The 13280-nt window shown below is 25.5% G+C and overlaps 3 protein-coding genes across 3 annotated transcripts in view; 1 reads left to right on the top strand and 2 right to left on the bottom strand.

The window, feature by feature from the left end:
* The window catches only part of LOC126902587 (uncharacterized), a 185327-nt gene that overhangs the window by 67550 nt on the left and 104497 nt on the right, over nt 1–13280 (bottom strand). The gene's annotated exons all lie outside the window — the stretch shown is intronic.
* LOC126902716 (uncharacterized) lies at nt 6244–7505 on the bottom strand. Its single transcript, XM_050680289.1, has 2 exons — nt 6684–7505; nt 6244–6620 (listed from the first exon to the last, which is right to left on the bottom strand). The coding sequence occupies exons 1-2, from the start codon at nt 6994–6996 to the stop codon at nt 6322–6324; spliced, it is 612 nt and encodes a 203-aa protein (XP_050536246.1). The 5' UTR covers nt 6997–7505; the 3' UTR covers nt 6244–6321.
* On the top strand, nt 8324–11022 carry LOC126902307 (uncharacterized). Its single transcript, XM_050679425.1, has 3 exons — nt 8324–9788; nt 10561–10613; nt 10651–11022. The coding sequence occupies exons 1-3, from the start codon at nt 8420–8422 to the stop codon at nt 10837–10839; spliced, it is 1611 nt and encodes a 536-aa protein (XP_050535382.1). The 5' UTR covers nt 8324–8419; the 3' UTR covers nt 10840–11022.

The following is a 13280-nucleotide window of genomic DNA, read 5'->3' as shown; positions in this document are numbered from 1 at the left end:
TTTTCAGTAATTACGAAAGAGGGTAAAAATTATGTAGATTTCATATAGAATTGTTACTAGAATGAAATCATAAACTCACGCACATTCACTTTTTGTATCTTGGTTGAGTATTCCAGAGAGCCGTAGAGATGTATAGAATGGCAAGGCGTCCCAGTATTCGCTAGAGGGATGTTCAGAGGAACAACCCGAATTTGGGGGAAAATGGCCTTTTTATAGCCTGCAAAACTGGTTTAGCGATCTCTGGTGAGATTCTTGAAATATTTTTTGCTGTATTTGATTGGTTAATGTGATAGAATCTTTTACGTGGGCATTTTATGGAATGCGTAAGAGGGAGGTTAAATCATGTGTAAGGGTATTATTTTATTACTCATCTTATCCACGGGGAAACACTGATTTGGTGATATATTTTATTAAATATAAGTATTAATTATTACATGTATTAAAATGTGATACTACACATATATCAAATCAAAGGTTATGTTATATACTATCAAATAAAAAAAAAAAATTTGTCCCGACATCTTATCTTCTATGTGCAAATGGCTGTCGAAAATTTAAAAAAAAATGTAATGTTTGCGATAAAAATTACATTTTATCGGGATGTTTTTTGTACTTAAAACTGCCATAACTTTTTCAAAAATGAACAAATAAAAATAATATTTTTTTGTATTGAAACCTTAGATATTTCCCTTTCATTTGATATAATTTTTTTTGAAAATCTAACACTTATTCTGCTCACTGGGAGGATTTAAAATAGTAACTTTTTTACAAAAAATAACTTTTTCAACTTAATTTTTGAAAATGTTCCGGAAATACTGCGTCCTTTAAACATATATAAAATTAAAGCTTATTTTATGTACTACAAAATGAAAAAAAAAAATTTGCCCCGACGATCTCTCTTCTATACGCAAATGGCTACCATATTGAAAAATATACTATTTTTGTATGATAATTATGGGTTTTGTATTTTATTTTAATAGAAGTTGATGTTGCTTTTGCAATTATCCATCAATTTTTTAAAATTAAACACTATCTACAGATTTGCATCGAAGCGTTTCTTATGATAGTGATTTNGTCGTGATATGCTTAATACTTTGCATTACGCATCTCACAATTATCAATGAAGAAAGTATAATCTATATTTTAAATAGCTTGTAAACAAACAAATAATTTATCTGTCATAACAAATACAATGTTCAACACAATTTCTTATTATATACATATATGTCAACTCATCTATTGTTAACTATGCTATCAATATAATTATCATGTAATGTATACTTTAAAACAATAAAATATAATCATGAATAACACAAACGGCAATATCCCTGGATATGGGGGTACCTTTTTAGTACTATAAAAAGTACTGATATCCATTGAAAAACCCAGAGAGACAGAGCCACGGCTACGGCTAAGGCCAGAGCCACAGCTCCAGTAAGCTAGTTCTTTCCTGCGAACTACTCTTGCTATTACATTTTGATCACGGCCCCGTGCTGCCGTTTGAGTTATTTTATTTTGTTCACTTTATTTATGTTTAAAACTTATTTTGATCTATAAAGACATTATTACCATAAACAAATAACATTGAGTAAAAATTGGCATTTCTGGTAAATACTTCATTTATCTTCTTGGACATTACAAAATACGAAGGTAAGTCAATTTATATTATTCCATTTATTTANATTTGTATTTTTGAATTATAACAATACTATCTACAGATTTGCATCGAAGCGTTTCTTATGATAGTGATTTTAATCACTGTCAGATTAAATCTATACTGGACCCTACTATGCAATGTCTCCACTATGCCGCGACCCCACTGTGCTACCGTTTTTTTATTTTTTAATTTAAAAATAAATTTATCAATCATCATTTATTAAATATTAGATATTAATTTTGAAATGTTTATTAAATATATCCATGTTATGTGGGTAGTAGTGGTGGATAAATTCCCAGACACAATTTTAGACTTAGGACGACAGCAGAGACTAAACATTATATATATGTAGTGTATTAAGTACAGCCTAGCTGTTAATCCAAACAGAGCAGAGGTAGTAATGTTTACCAAGAGAAAAACAGGACTTGGCAATATTGGTAGACATAGCCTGAATAGAAAAGAAATTGGCTTTAGGTCAGAGGTGAAATACTTAGGTATTATCCTAGACAGTAAGGTAAGATAGAAATCACATATTGAGGCAAGAGTAAAAAAAGCCATTGCTACATTGTAAACATGCAGCATAACCTGGGTATTTCTTAGGGTCTTATACCAAGAGTTATGTATTAGTTATACACTTCAGTGATTAAACCTATGATTCTATATGGTGCCTTGGTCTGGTGAACCAGAACGACATTTATTAAAGCCCAAAATATTAATATTAAAATTTGTAAATGTCGATATTTTTAAAACTTTTTTTACTTTAAATCTTTTTGGAACATACATATATGTATTCATCAATCATAGTACTTTTTTTTTAACAATAATTGTTTCCCTTTAATAAGACATACAAAGTGATTTTTTTATTATAACCTACTTAATTTTCTTATAAAATAAAAATATTATAAACATTTTTTTTAGATATTAATTACATATTATTCTTGAATCCTTAAGTATGTGATACTTTCAAATTTCATTCCTAATATCTTTTAAGAATGTCAATTTTATTTTTCCAAATAGAAAAACATATTTTGAATTTAATAAAATGTAAGAGGTTTTATTTTAATAGTAAATGGCGATTAAATTTTTAAAATGAAAATAACTTGCTTAACTAATTGTTTAGAAACAATAGTTGAAAACTGTTGCCTCAAATATAGAAAATCAGCTGAACAAACACTTATCATATAGATAAATGACTATTTATCATTAGGATTATAGTTGATAAGTTTTGTTGGGGATAAATGAATACATTATACTGTTTTTATTTAGTTCTTTATGCTTCTATTCCTTTTAGGAAACTGTAGATACTCATATAGCACTTTTTATTGTTAAAGGTTTAATAATGTTGAAAAATATTTATTTATAGTTAAAACAGAATGTAACATTCTATCAAAATAAATTCATCATTATTCCAAAAAATAGTATATTTTTAATATTGATACATTTAAAATTATATTTTGAGTGTTCAATAAATTTTAAAAATATCATAAATTAACCTATTAATTTGACATTAAAAATTTGAAAACTTATGTTATTTTAACGTTGTTTAAATAGTTCTATGCTATGTAGGTCATCTATTCAATAATTTTCTTTAATTCATTAAAAAACACAATATGATTTTTTAGAAAGAGATTAAATCACTTCTGAGATTGAGATTAAATATTGTTTTCATATTACTTATTTATAAAAAGAAGTGTCTTATAAAATGTAATATAACATTATTGATCATAGACGAGTGATGTTCTAAGTTCACAACATTGTGGGAATGGTTAACAGAAAATTCATCTAGATATTTGGTAGTAAAATTATCTAGGAAAAAGATAAAATAATTAGTTTTTATCTAAATAAAATGAACACTATTAAAGTTACAGAACGAAAAAGTCAGAAAATTGTATGCATTTTTATTTACTACAAGATTTTATGAATATTATGTTATCACTTATAATATTAACAGAAGTATGATGTTACAATTTATAAATGTGCATTACGCATTATGTATACGTATGTATATAAGATCGCCAAAATAGGTTTCATTTTTTATAACATAAAATAACCGGTTTCAATAGGACAGAGTCTGATTATTGTGCATATTTAAAAAAATGTCTACACGCTGAATAAACGCCAATAAAATATACCAATTAGAGTTAATGTTCTTGACTTCCAAGATTACGCTAATGATTACTAGACTACTTTTTAGATTATAAAAAGTCATTCATTTCTATAAAAACTAGTTATTTTTGTAATTTCTAAATACACTAAATCTGCAACACTCTACTTAACATTTTTACTCTATGGAACTTTGTCATTTTTTCAATTTTTTTTTGGTAAATCATTTTATTTGAATTTATTAGATTATAGTTCATTAGATAATAGTATATAAATTTTATTATTATGAAAATAAATGTCATCTATTAATATTCAAACATCAAAATTTTGTAAATTATTCTATTTTGATAACAACCTAATGCAACTTATTCAATTTAAAAATTTATTGTGAATTTTCCTATTAGGTAGCTGTTATCTGTAAGCTATATGTTAAATATTTGCTATTTTCGTATTCTAAGGAATATTACGGCGAGAGATAAAAGTAAAGGTTTCAACTAAATATTATATTAGGTTAGGATGTCTTGTGCCTATATGTATTGGGTACCTAGTTATGCACTATATCTAAAATTTAATTTAATTTATTTTGAATTGGGAATATTACATCGGCAAACAAAGCATAGAAAATTACGGAGATAATTTAAGTGTTGAATTTTTGTCCTAGTTGTAACGCATCTTTTCAAGACACTACCTAAGAACACGTTAGGCCATCACAATACCGCTCTAATAAATTTCTAAGTGGATATAAATATTTTGAATATTTATATCTGTTGACGCGTATCCAATATACGGTGAACACCACACAAAAATATAGATATTTATTTATATAGATTTGTATAGAAAGTTTAACAACACAATAGTTACAGCGGTAGTATGGGAAAATATGAAATATAGTCTATAAATCTATATATATACCGCCCTGATAAATTTCTAAATGGATATAAATATTTTTAATATTTATATCTGTACTTATTTTGTACAGGCTAAAGAAAGCTTTAAAAATTATGGTTTCCGATCTTTCAATAAAATATACTTTCACAAATAAAATAATACTTATTTAACAAAGTTTAACATTTTTCTAGTTTTAGTTTAATAACTAAAACTAATATAATAAATATAGTTTAAAAAAACTAAAACAACACGCTTTTAAAGCACATCGAACTAAAAAGTTTAAAATAATTTTTAAATAAGCATAAAACAATAATGAACGAAAAGTACTAGTATTATTGTGAAAATAGCGTCAGGCGCTCAATATACAAAAAATATGGCATAAAGCACCCACGCTTTTTTTCACAATAATACTAGTACTTTTCGTTCATTATTGTTTTAAGCTTATTTTAAAAATTATTTTGAACTTTTTAGTTCGATGTGCTTTAAAAGCGTGTTTTTTTAAACTATATTTATTTTTCACTTTTTAGTTTCATGTTATGATAGTAGTTAATATCAATATCATGGTTGTAACGAGTAACGGGAAATAAGGGTTCGATTCCGGAGAGGGAGTCTAAGAAACGGCTACCACATCCAAGGAAAGCAGCAGGTGCGCAACGAGGAGGTAGTGACGAAAAATGACGATACGAGAATCATCCCCCAATGAATACACTACATATCTCTTAATGAGAATAAAGTGTATTAATAAATAAGTTTTAATAGTAATTAGAATATATATATATATATATGTAAAACGACTTAAGTACGTAAACGTATCATGTACGAGGTATAGCAGTGTTTTGTGGATGAGCGTGGCGGGGGGAACGTTATACACGAGGTATATACGGCGGCAGCAGCGTCGGCTATAGGGATATATAAATGAATATTAACATATTCGTACATATAAATATTAATATATATATATTAGGGTGTCCCTTATTTTGAAAATTTTGAAAATTCTTCGGGCTCACCCCCCAAATTTGTGTGTATACATATAAAAAGTGGCTACAAAAAATTTCAGGCCGATCAGATAAGTTTAACCCGTGCCGACTTGGGGTTGAAAATCGGCCAAAAGGGGTACTTTTTTAGTTTTTAGCAATTAACTCGTAAATTAGCACTCTCACAAAAAAAAATATTAAAACTAAATTGTAGATCTAATTGTTTTGTATAAATTAAGTCCTTACAGTTTTTCTTTTAAATCCATTAGTTTTCTAGAAAAATGTCAAAATACATAATATTTCGTAAAATTGCCGAAATTAGCATATTTACGAATATTTTATCATATATGACGAACCATATGTGATACGACCTAATGTTTCATACAAAAATTGTTTAAAATTAAATTTTACGAAATAAAAGTATTAAGTACAAATTTCATTGAACCGATCGTTTTATTGCTATAGCTGAATTAACTCGATCATATTACGATTTTTACTAAATATATGAATTTTATTGCTTAATTTAAATATATTTCCTTTATATTGTAAAGTGATGTATTTGTTTGACTTAAACTCATAATGATACTTTCTTCTCAATATTATTGTATAAATAAAAAAAAAGTTACTATATAAAATACAAAATGTTAAATTCAAAATAATTCACAAATTATAACAAAAATATACATTAAAAACTATGTTTTAATGTTTTTTTGTTGCAATTAGGATATAATATTCTATGCTCTTGAACACACAGTGTAAAAGTAACTCAGCTTTTTCATCGTTTACAGTTAAACTTTCATGAAAATCTTCCATTACCTTAACCGCTTTATCTGCAGAGTCATTTACTACTTTAAGTGAACAAACAATTTCTTTTTCGTGTAAATAAAAATTATCAGTATTCCAATTACTTGGATCCAAATTTAAAAAATTAGTATTGATATCGAATCGTTTGAAAAATTTCATACTGCTTTTTGACAAAAAAGAAGCTACAGTTTTTCCTAAAAAAAAATATCAATCACTGAATAGTCATCAAAAAATAAAGATATCAAAAATTATTATACCTGAAAATGATTTGTCAATATGACTCGATGAAAGAATAAAACGTTTACTAGGGTTTATTATTGACTCATTATTAAGGGATACAACCATTAATTTTTTTATTTCGGTTGAAATGGAATCGTCCATTTCCCAGAAAATATTACACTCGCGAATAGTCAATACTGCTTTTGCTCTTATAGTAAGATTAACAATTCTTAGGTTATAAAAAAAAACTTTTAGAACTTGTCCAATGGATGGAAGTTTTGAACCTAAAATTTGAGTAGTCAAAGACCCTATTAAAAATATTTTATTGTCATTTCTTAATACTACGGACATTTTTACGTACACTAAAAGAAAAACACAATAGGAAGCAGTTCAACTTAATACGCGATGTGAGCGACTAAAGTGGTATAAGTATAAGTTCACTATATCTATTGCTGCGATTTGTAATAAATTTACGATTTCCAGAGTTATTTATAATTTAAAAATAATAACAATACATTAATTCAGTCATACCATAGTATTATCGCCGTACTTGTACGATAAGTGTTGTAATGAACCAGATGATAACTAACAGAATCTAGCATTAAAATTCATATATTTAGTAAAAATCGTAATATGATCGAGTTAATTCAGCTATAGCAATAAAACGATCGGTTCAATGAAATTTGTACTTAATACTTTTATTTCGTAAAATTTAATTTTAAACAATTTTTGTATGAAACATTAGGTCGTATCACATATGGTTCGTCATATATGATAAAATATTCGTAAATATGCTAATTTCGGCAATTTTACGAAATATTATGTATTTTGACATTTTTCTAGAAAACTAATGGATTTAAAAGAAAAACTGTAAGGACTTAATTTATACAAAACAATTAGATCTACAATTTAGTTTTAATATTTTTTTTTGTGAGAGTGCTAATTTACGAGTTAATTGCTAAAAACTAAAAAAGTACCCCTTTTGGCCGATTTTCAACCCCAAGTCGGCACGGGTTAAACTTATCTGATCGGCCTGAAATTTTTTGTAGCCACTTTTTATATGTATACACACAAATTTGGGGGGTGAGCCCGAAGAATTTTCAAAATTTTCAAAATAAGGGACACCCTAATATATATATATATATATATTAATATTAGCGGCGATGGTAAGAATATACAATCTTCGCATAATATCAAATTTTTATTTAAATAAATAGTTAAATTAATGCAGTTGCAATGAGTGTGACAACTAGTTAGGTCTGTTATTTGACAAAAATTATAATATCAAGAAAATGAAACTCAAATTATGTCTCTAAAAGAGAGGTTAAAATAATAATTTAGTGGAAACAGTAATTTGTTAATATATTGTATATTACAGAATTAATTTTCTGGAATATTTTAATACAGAAATAATTCTAAATATGATATTAAAGAAAAAGACTAATATTTTAATTTATTGATAGTATTTATTTTATTTTATATTTCAAGTGTAATTGTGAAAACATTTTATTGACAGAGCTAAAAATAACGATTTATTATTTTGACTTATGTTTCAGAAAATAGATCACGTATAATCAGATAACGTCAGCTGAACAATTACGTGTTGTATGATAATTACGTATATTTAAATGAAATTTTTTTCTAAAAAAGCAATTAATAAAATTTGTTGTAAGAAATTCATATAAATAAAATTTAATATTCTTTTTACAACTAGTATAGATTTTTTTTTAAGTTAACTCATTAAAGAATCAACATAACATAATCGAGTGGCAAAATGAATTTTTTTTTACTTTTGATGTCAATGATGCCTTTAAAAGTAGTCTTAAGTGATAACGCAAAAAATTTATTCTGTTTCCATACTCAGTATTTTCTAAACTTTTTTAACCATAATGAAAGATTTTTGTTAGAGATCGAAAAAAATGAAGATTATATCACAATTGAAAATCTTACTAACTATGGCATGGCACTTCAAACACACAGTAAAGTAATTAAGTTATTCTTGGGTGACTTGAAAAACAGTTATAAAAACATTTTTCCTTGTAGTTTGATCACGGTAAATATGTACTTAAATAACATTTCTGGTTCTTTAAATATGATTGCTCTAAACAATGATGGTGAAAAAAATGATGCCATAAAATTATTAGAAGGCTACAAGATTATACATCTTGCAGTTAAAGAACAACTAACAAATTACATATATGGATATTGTAAAAATGTACAGTTTGATGATGATTTGGTTAGTTGCAGTCCTCCAATAGTTAATAACAATTATACTACTGTTAATCTAGTAAATATAAATAATGATCTAAAACATACAATTTTAATGAAGTTTAATTACAAAAATAAAAAGAATTCATACAAAAATTTTCATCCAAAAATTTTTTTGTTTTACGATATGATGACCCAACAGATTCTCTACAACAAAAATAATACTATAAAAATAGATGATAGTCAACACATAGAATTAAATCAACTTCGTTTCACTCCACTTAACATCAGATGCACTGACGGTACTCGTTTAACTATACAAGATGTATTTCAGTATATGATATATGATTTTAATTCTAAGGATGTTCAAGCATATATAAAGATAGTACTTGTGGCTACATTTCGACCTCTAGCTATTCTTATTCGCAACTTTTTAACCTTAATTCAAGTTGCGTCTTCAGAAAATTCAGATAATGTAAAGTTTTGGTTAAAATATAATTTTATTCAAATGGGTAAGAAAATAATGCAATATTTATTAAAATATATTTCTCTCCCCATGTTAATGTATAAACGGACATTTTTACAAGACAACGTCTTAAATGAATTTTTTATTGTTTTAAGCAATTATGCTAAAAATAAAAAATTGTCCGACTTAGATAATAAAACTAATGAAACATTAATTAAAACACTATCGAATTTCTTCATGAAAAACAGTATATACTTTACAAATCATATAGAATTAACCAATAAAAAGATTACTGAAAGCAATGCTGATCAAATTAAAATTCAATTAGAACATATCATAAAAAAATTGGATATCTACATGAAAGATTTGACAAAATGGGGAAAAATTTTTAATTTTATTGTAAACACATTTAGAATGCGGACTTTCAATGTTCCACATTTGAAAAAATTTATTGATTTTAAAATTTTAGGTAAATGAAATTTAATTTTTGTTTAATACTATATATTATTTATATACAACATAATCTGCTTTGTGTTAAATAAAAAATAACCGAGTACCTGTGGCGTCGTGGAACTTATATTACAGAGTACAATTAAATAATTTAATATAATTGAAACAGAGAGGTTTGTCAATTGAAAAATTCAATTCCAGGCTTCAATTATTGCGAATTAATTTATTAAGTTTTTTTAAAAGATTCTTATTTTAATAATTCTAAAACTTACATAGGATATTCTTTAATTTTTGTCTTTATCATAAATATATGATAATTACAATTGCAAAATTGAAGAGGTAATGTTCAAAATAAAACTTGAATTACATAATTTGTAATTTCTATTTTTATTAATATATTTCGGTGTTTTAAATATAGATAATAAAAAATTGTTTTGAATTTTATTATAACATTCTTTCTACAAAATGGACTTGAATTAGAGAGTAGATTTTTATTTCTAATAAGTATATTAGTATAAATTAAATAAATATGCTTTATTTATTAAATATCTGGAATGGGTTGAAATTGTTCCTAATTTTTTTTGATGGGACTTATGAAAAATACATTTATTTAATTTTTATAAGTTTTAACTATTTATTTTTCTCTAACACTATTAACTTATCCACAAATTAAATAGTTGTAAAGCTAAATTAATAACTGTGCAAAAAATATAAAAAATTCTATTATCATTACAACTGAAACAATTATTTTCAATTTGTAACTTTTTAAAACTTTGTTTTATTTATTTTAGATCGTATTTGTAATACTGAAGCACATTCTGAAATATACAGTTTTATTACGAAAAATACTAATAAACCTGATTTAGATTATTATAAAGATNGATAGTAATAAACCTGATTTAGATTATTATAAAGATGTAGAATATGTGGATGATAATATTACAGAATTTAGCTTAGAGAATCTGAAACTTGACCAAAATGAAATTAATATCGATACAAATGACTTCACTGTAAATCAATCAACTTATAATCCTCATTATATGATTGATTATTTGCCGTACGACGTATAACGTGAGATATTTAAAATATTTTTGAATTATGAATACTTAAAATCATTATTACTTATTTAAAAAAATTTTATTTTTTCCATTTTACGTTTGATATTTTTTATTGGTTAAACAAAAAAATTTATTAGTACAATATACTATTTATCAAGCAAACAAATATTCTGTTGTCCTAGTAACAATAATATATTAAACAATAAAAAAATTGTCAATTGTATTTCTTTTCAGTGTATGGCATTAATTTTACAAATTACATTCTTGTGTTCAAACTTTTAATATAGCCCAATGAAAATAACTGTACTTTTAAACATAATGGTAAATTATTTTGCTTGAGTATACAGTTTTTTTAATACTTAAACTAAGTATCGTAAAATGGTAAAAAATGTCTTTAGTAATTTAGTAACTTCTACCTTGACATGATCAAATCTCTAGTTTAAAAATGAAATTATTTGCTCAATATATTGCGAACAACATTGGGTATATTTTCAATAAAAAATTTTTTATTAATATTTATTCTATGCATTATTATATATATATATATATATATATATATATATATACTATATATATAAGAACCCTACCTACTACCTTGATATGACCAAGTCTCTAGTTTAAAAACGAAATTATTTACTCAATATATTATGATCAAAATTTTGCTAGTTGAAACCAAAATGGTGTGTTTTAGCTGGTGCTTCAAGTACTCATACTGCGTGTGTATGTGTTTACCATCAAAATGTTAAACTTATGATTGACGGAGCTTCATTAAAATACGATTTTGTACACTTGCTTAAATCAATAGTTTATGATATGAATAATTATTTTTGTATGATGAGTATATGTTCCTATTGTCCGAATAACTACGAATACATAAAAGAAACTATTTCAAAAGAGCTTGATGACGGGCCAGAAAACATTGTTTTTAAACAATAGAACAGTACTGATCAGACAGTATTAGTAACAAATATAGAATGTACAGACAATTTTATTGAAACTTTAATTAATAAAATTATTAAACTAAAAAAGCACCATTTTATTTCTAAGATCTAATCAAATTTTTTAAAACTAAAAAAGAAACATTAGAATTCAATGGGTGTATTGCTTTAGCAGATTTTTCAAAAAATTATAATTTTGTAGTACAGAACGAAATTCAAAGCTTCCACTGGATTAATAAACAAACCACTCTTCATCCCTTTGTTTATTATTATAAAATAGAAAATATAATTAAGTGTCAATATATATTAGAGTGGTCCTTAGTTATAGATTATGAAAAATTTCTTTTAGAAATTCCTTGGTCTCACTACTCAAATTTGTTTATATACGTGTAAAAACGAACAAAAAAAATTTCACGTCAATCAGACAAGTTTAACTCGTGCCTACTCGGCGTTGAAAATTGAACAATAAGGGTAGTTATCTAGTGTTTTGTACTTAATTTGATAACGAGCGATCAAAGAAAAAAAAATAATAGAATATAAATTGTTGACAATATTAGGTGCTATAAGTTTAGATCTTACCCTTTTTTTTTAAACCCAATTGTTTTCGAGCAAAATTTAAAATTATACTATATTTTATCGATTTGCCGAAATTGGAATATTTACGAATACTACATTATATTTGACAAATATTTAGGGATACCACTTTTTCTCAGCTCTCACCAAACTGATTTCTTTAAATGATACGTCAAAAGATCACAAATCGTATCTAGTCGAAGACATTACCCTCAAAAATTGAAAAGATTTCCCTCGTTCCCCGTTAATGGGGGAAACCTCCAAAAAATTACAAATTTAAAAATTACTACTTTCCAAATTTTTTCAATTTTTTTTACTAAAAACTGCCGTAACTTTTTTAAAAATAAACATATCAATATAATTCTTTCTTTTATAGATGCATGATGTCATTACCTATCATTTGGTATATTTTTTTTATAAATCTGACTTTTTACCTGCCCACAGGGGAGGATTTAAAATGACAACTTTTTTACAAAAAATTAATTTTTTCAACTTAACTTTTGAAAGTGTTCTGGAAGGTCTGACACTTTTATATATATCTTAAATTAAAGCTAATGTAATATACTTTATTATGGAAAAAAAAAATTTCGGGCTTTATTTTATCTTCGCGGTGAAAATGGCTACCGAATGCTATTTTTGTGTCAAAATTTTCGATTTTGTATTTTCCATTTTTAACTTTATAATGATATAACTTATTAAAAAGTGTATGGATCAACACAATTTTATTATGAGAAATAATATTTTTTAATAATCCCTTTTTCATTCGACATACTTTATCTTAATCAGCATATTAATAAGGAACTAGCAGATCATTTAACTTTTGGATTAATCCACCAATTTTTTTTTAAATTAAACACTATCTAAAGATTTGTATCGAAGCGTTTTTTAGCTTCGATGCGAAGCTGAGAAGGTATTAATTTTACTATGATGTGTTTTTTTTTT

Source organism: Daktulosphaira vitifoliae, unplaced genomic scaffold, assembly GCF_025091365.1.
Source record: "Daktulosphaira vitifoliae isolate Bord-2020 unplaced genomic scaffold, ASM2509136v1 Scaffold_1, whole genome shotgun sequence".
Lineage (NCBI taxonomy): Eukaryota > Metazoa > Arthropoda > Insecta > Hemiptera > Phylloxeridae > Daktulosphaira > Daktulosphaira vitifoliae.
This window is presented reverse-complemented; position numbering and strand designations above follow the sequence as displayed.

Excerpts from the sequence above, each read along its gene's own strand:
- LOC126902716 (XM_050680289.1), bottom strand. The coding sequence starts at position 6,996 with ATGTCCGTAGTATTAAGAAATGACAATAAAATATTTTTAATAGGGTCT. Across the intron at positions 6,621-6,683 it reads TATTGACAAATCATTTTCAG|GAAAAACTGTAGCTTCTTTT; the intron begins GTATAATAATTT and ends ATTTTTTTTTAG.
- LOC126902307 (XM_050679425.1), top strand. The coding sequence starts at position 8,420 with ATGAATTTTTTTTTACTTTTGATGTCAATGATGCCTTTAAAAGTAGTC. Across the intron at positions 9,789-10,560 it reads TATTGATTTTAAAATTTTAG|ATCGTATTTGTAATACTGAA; the intron begins GTAAATGAAATT and ends TATTTATTTTAG.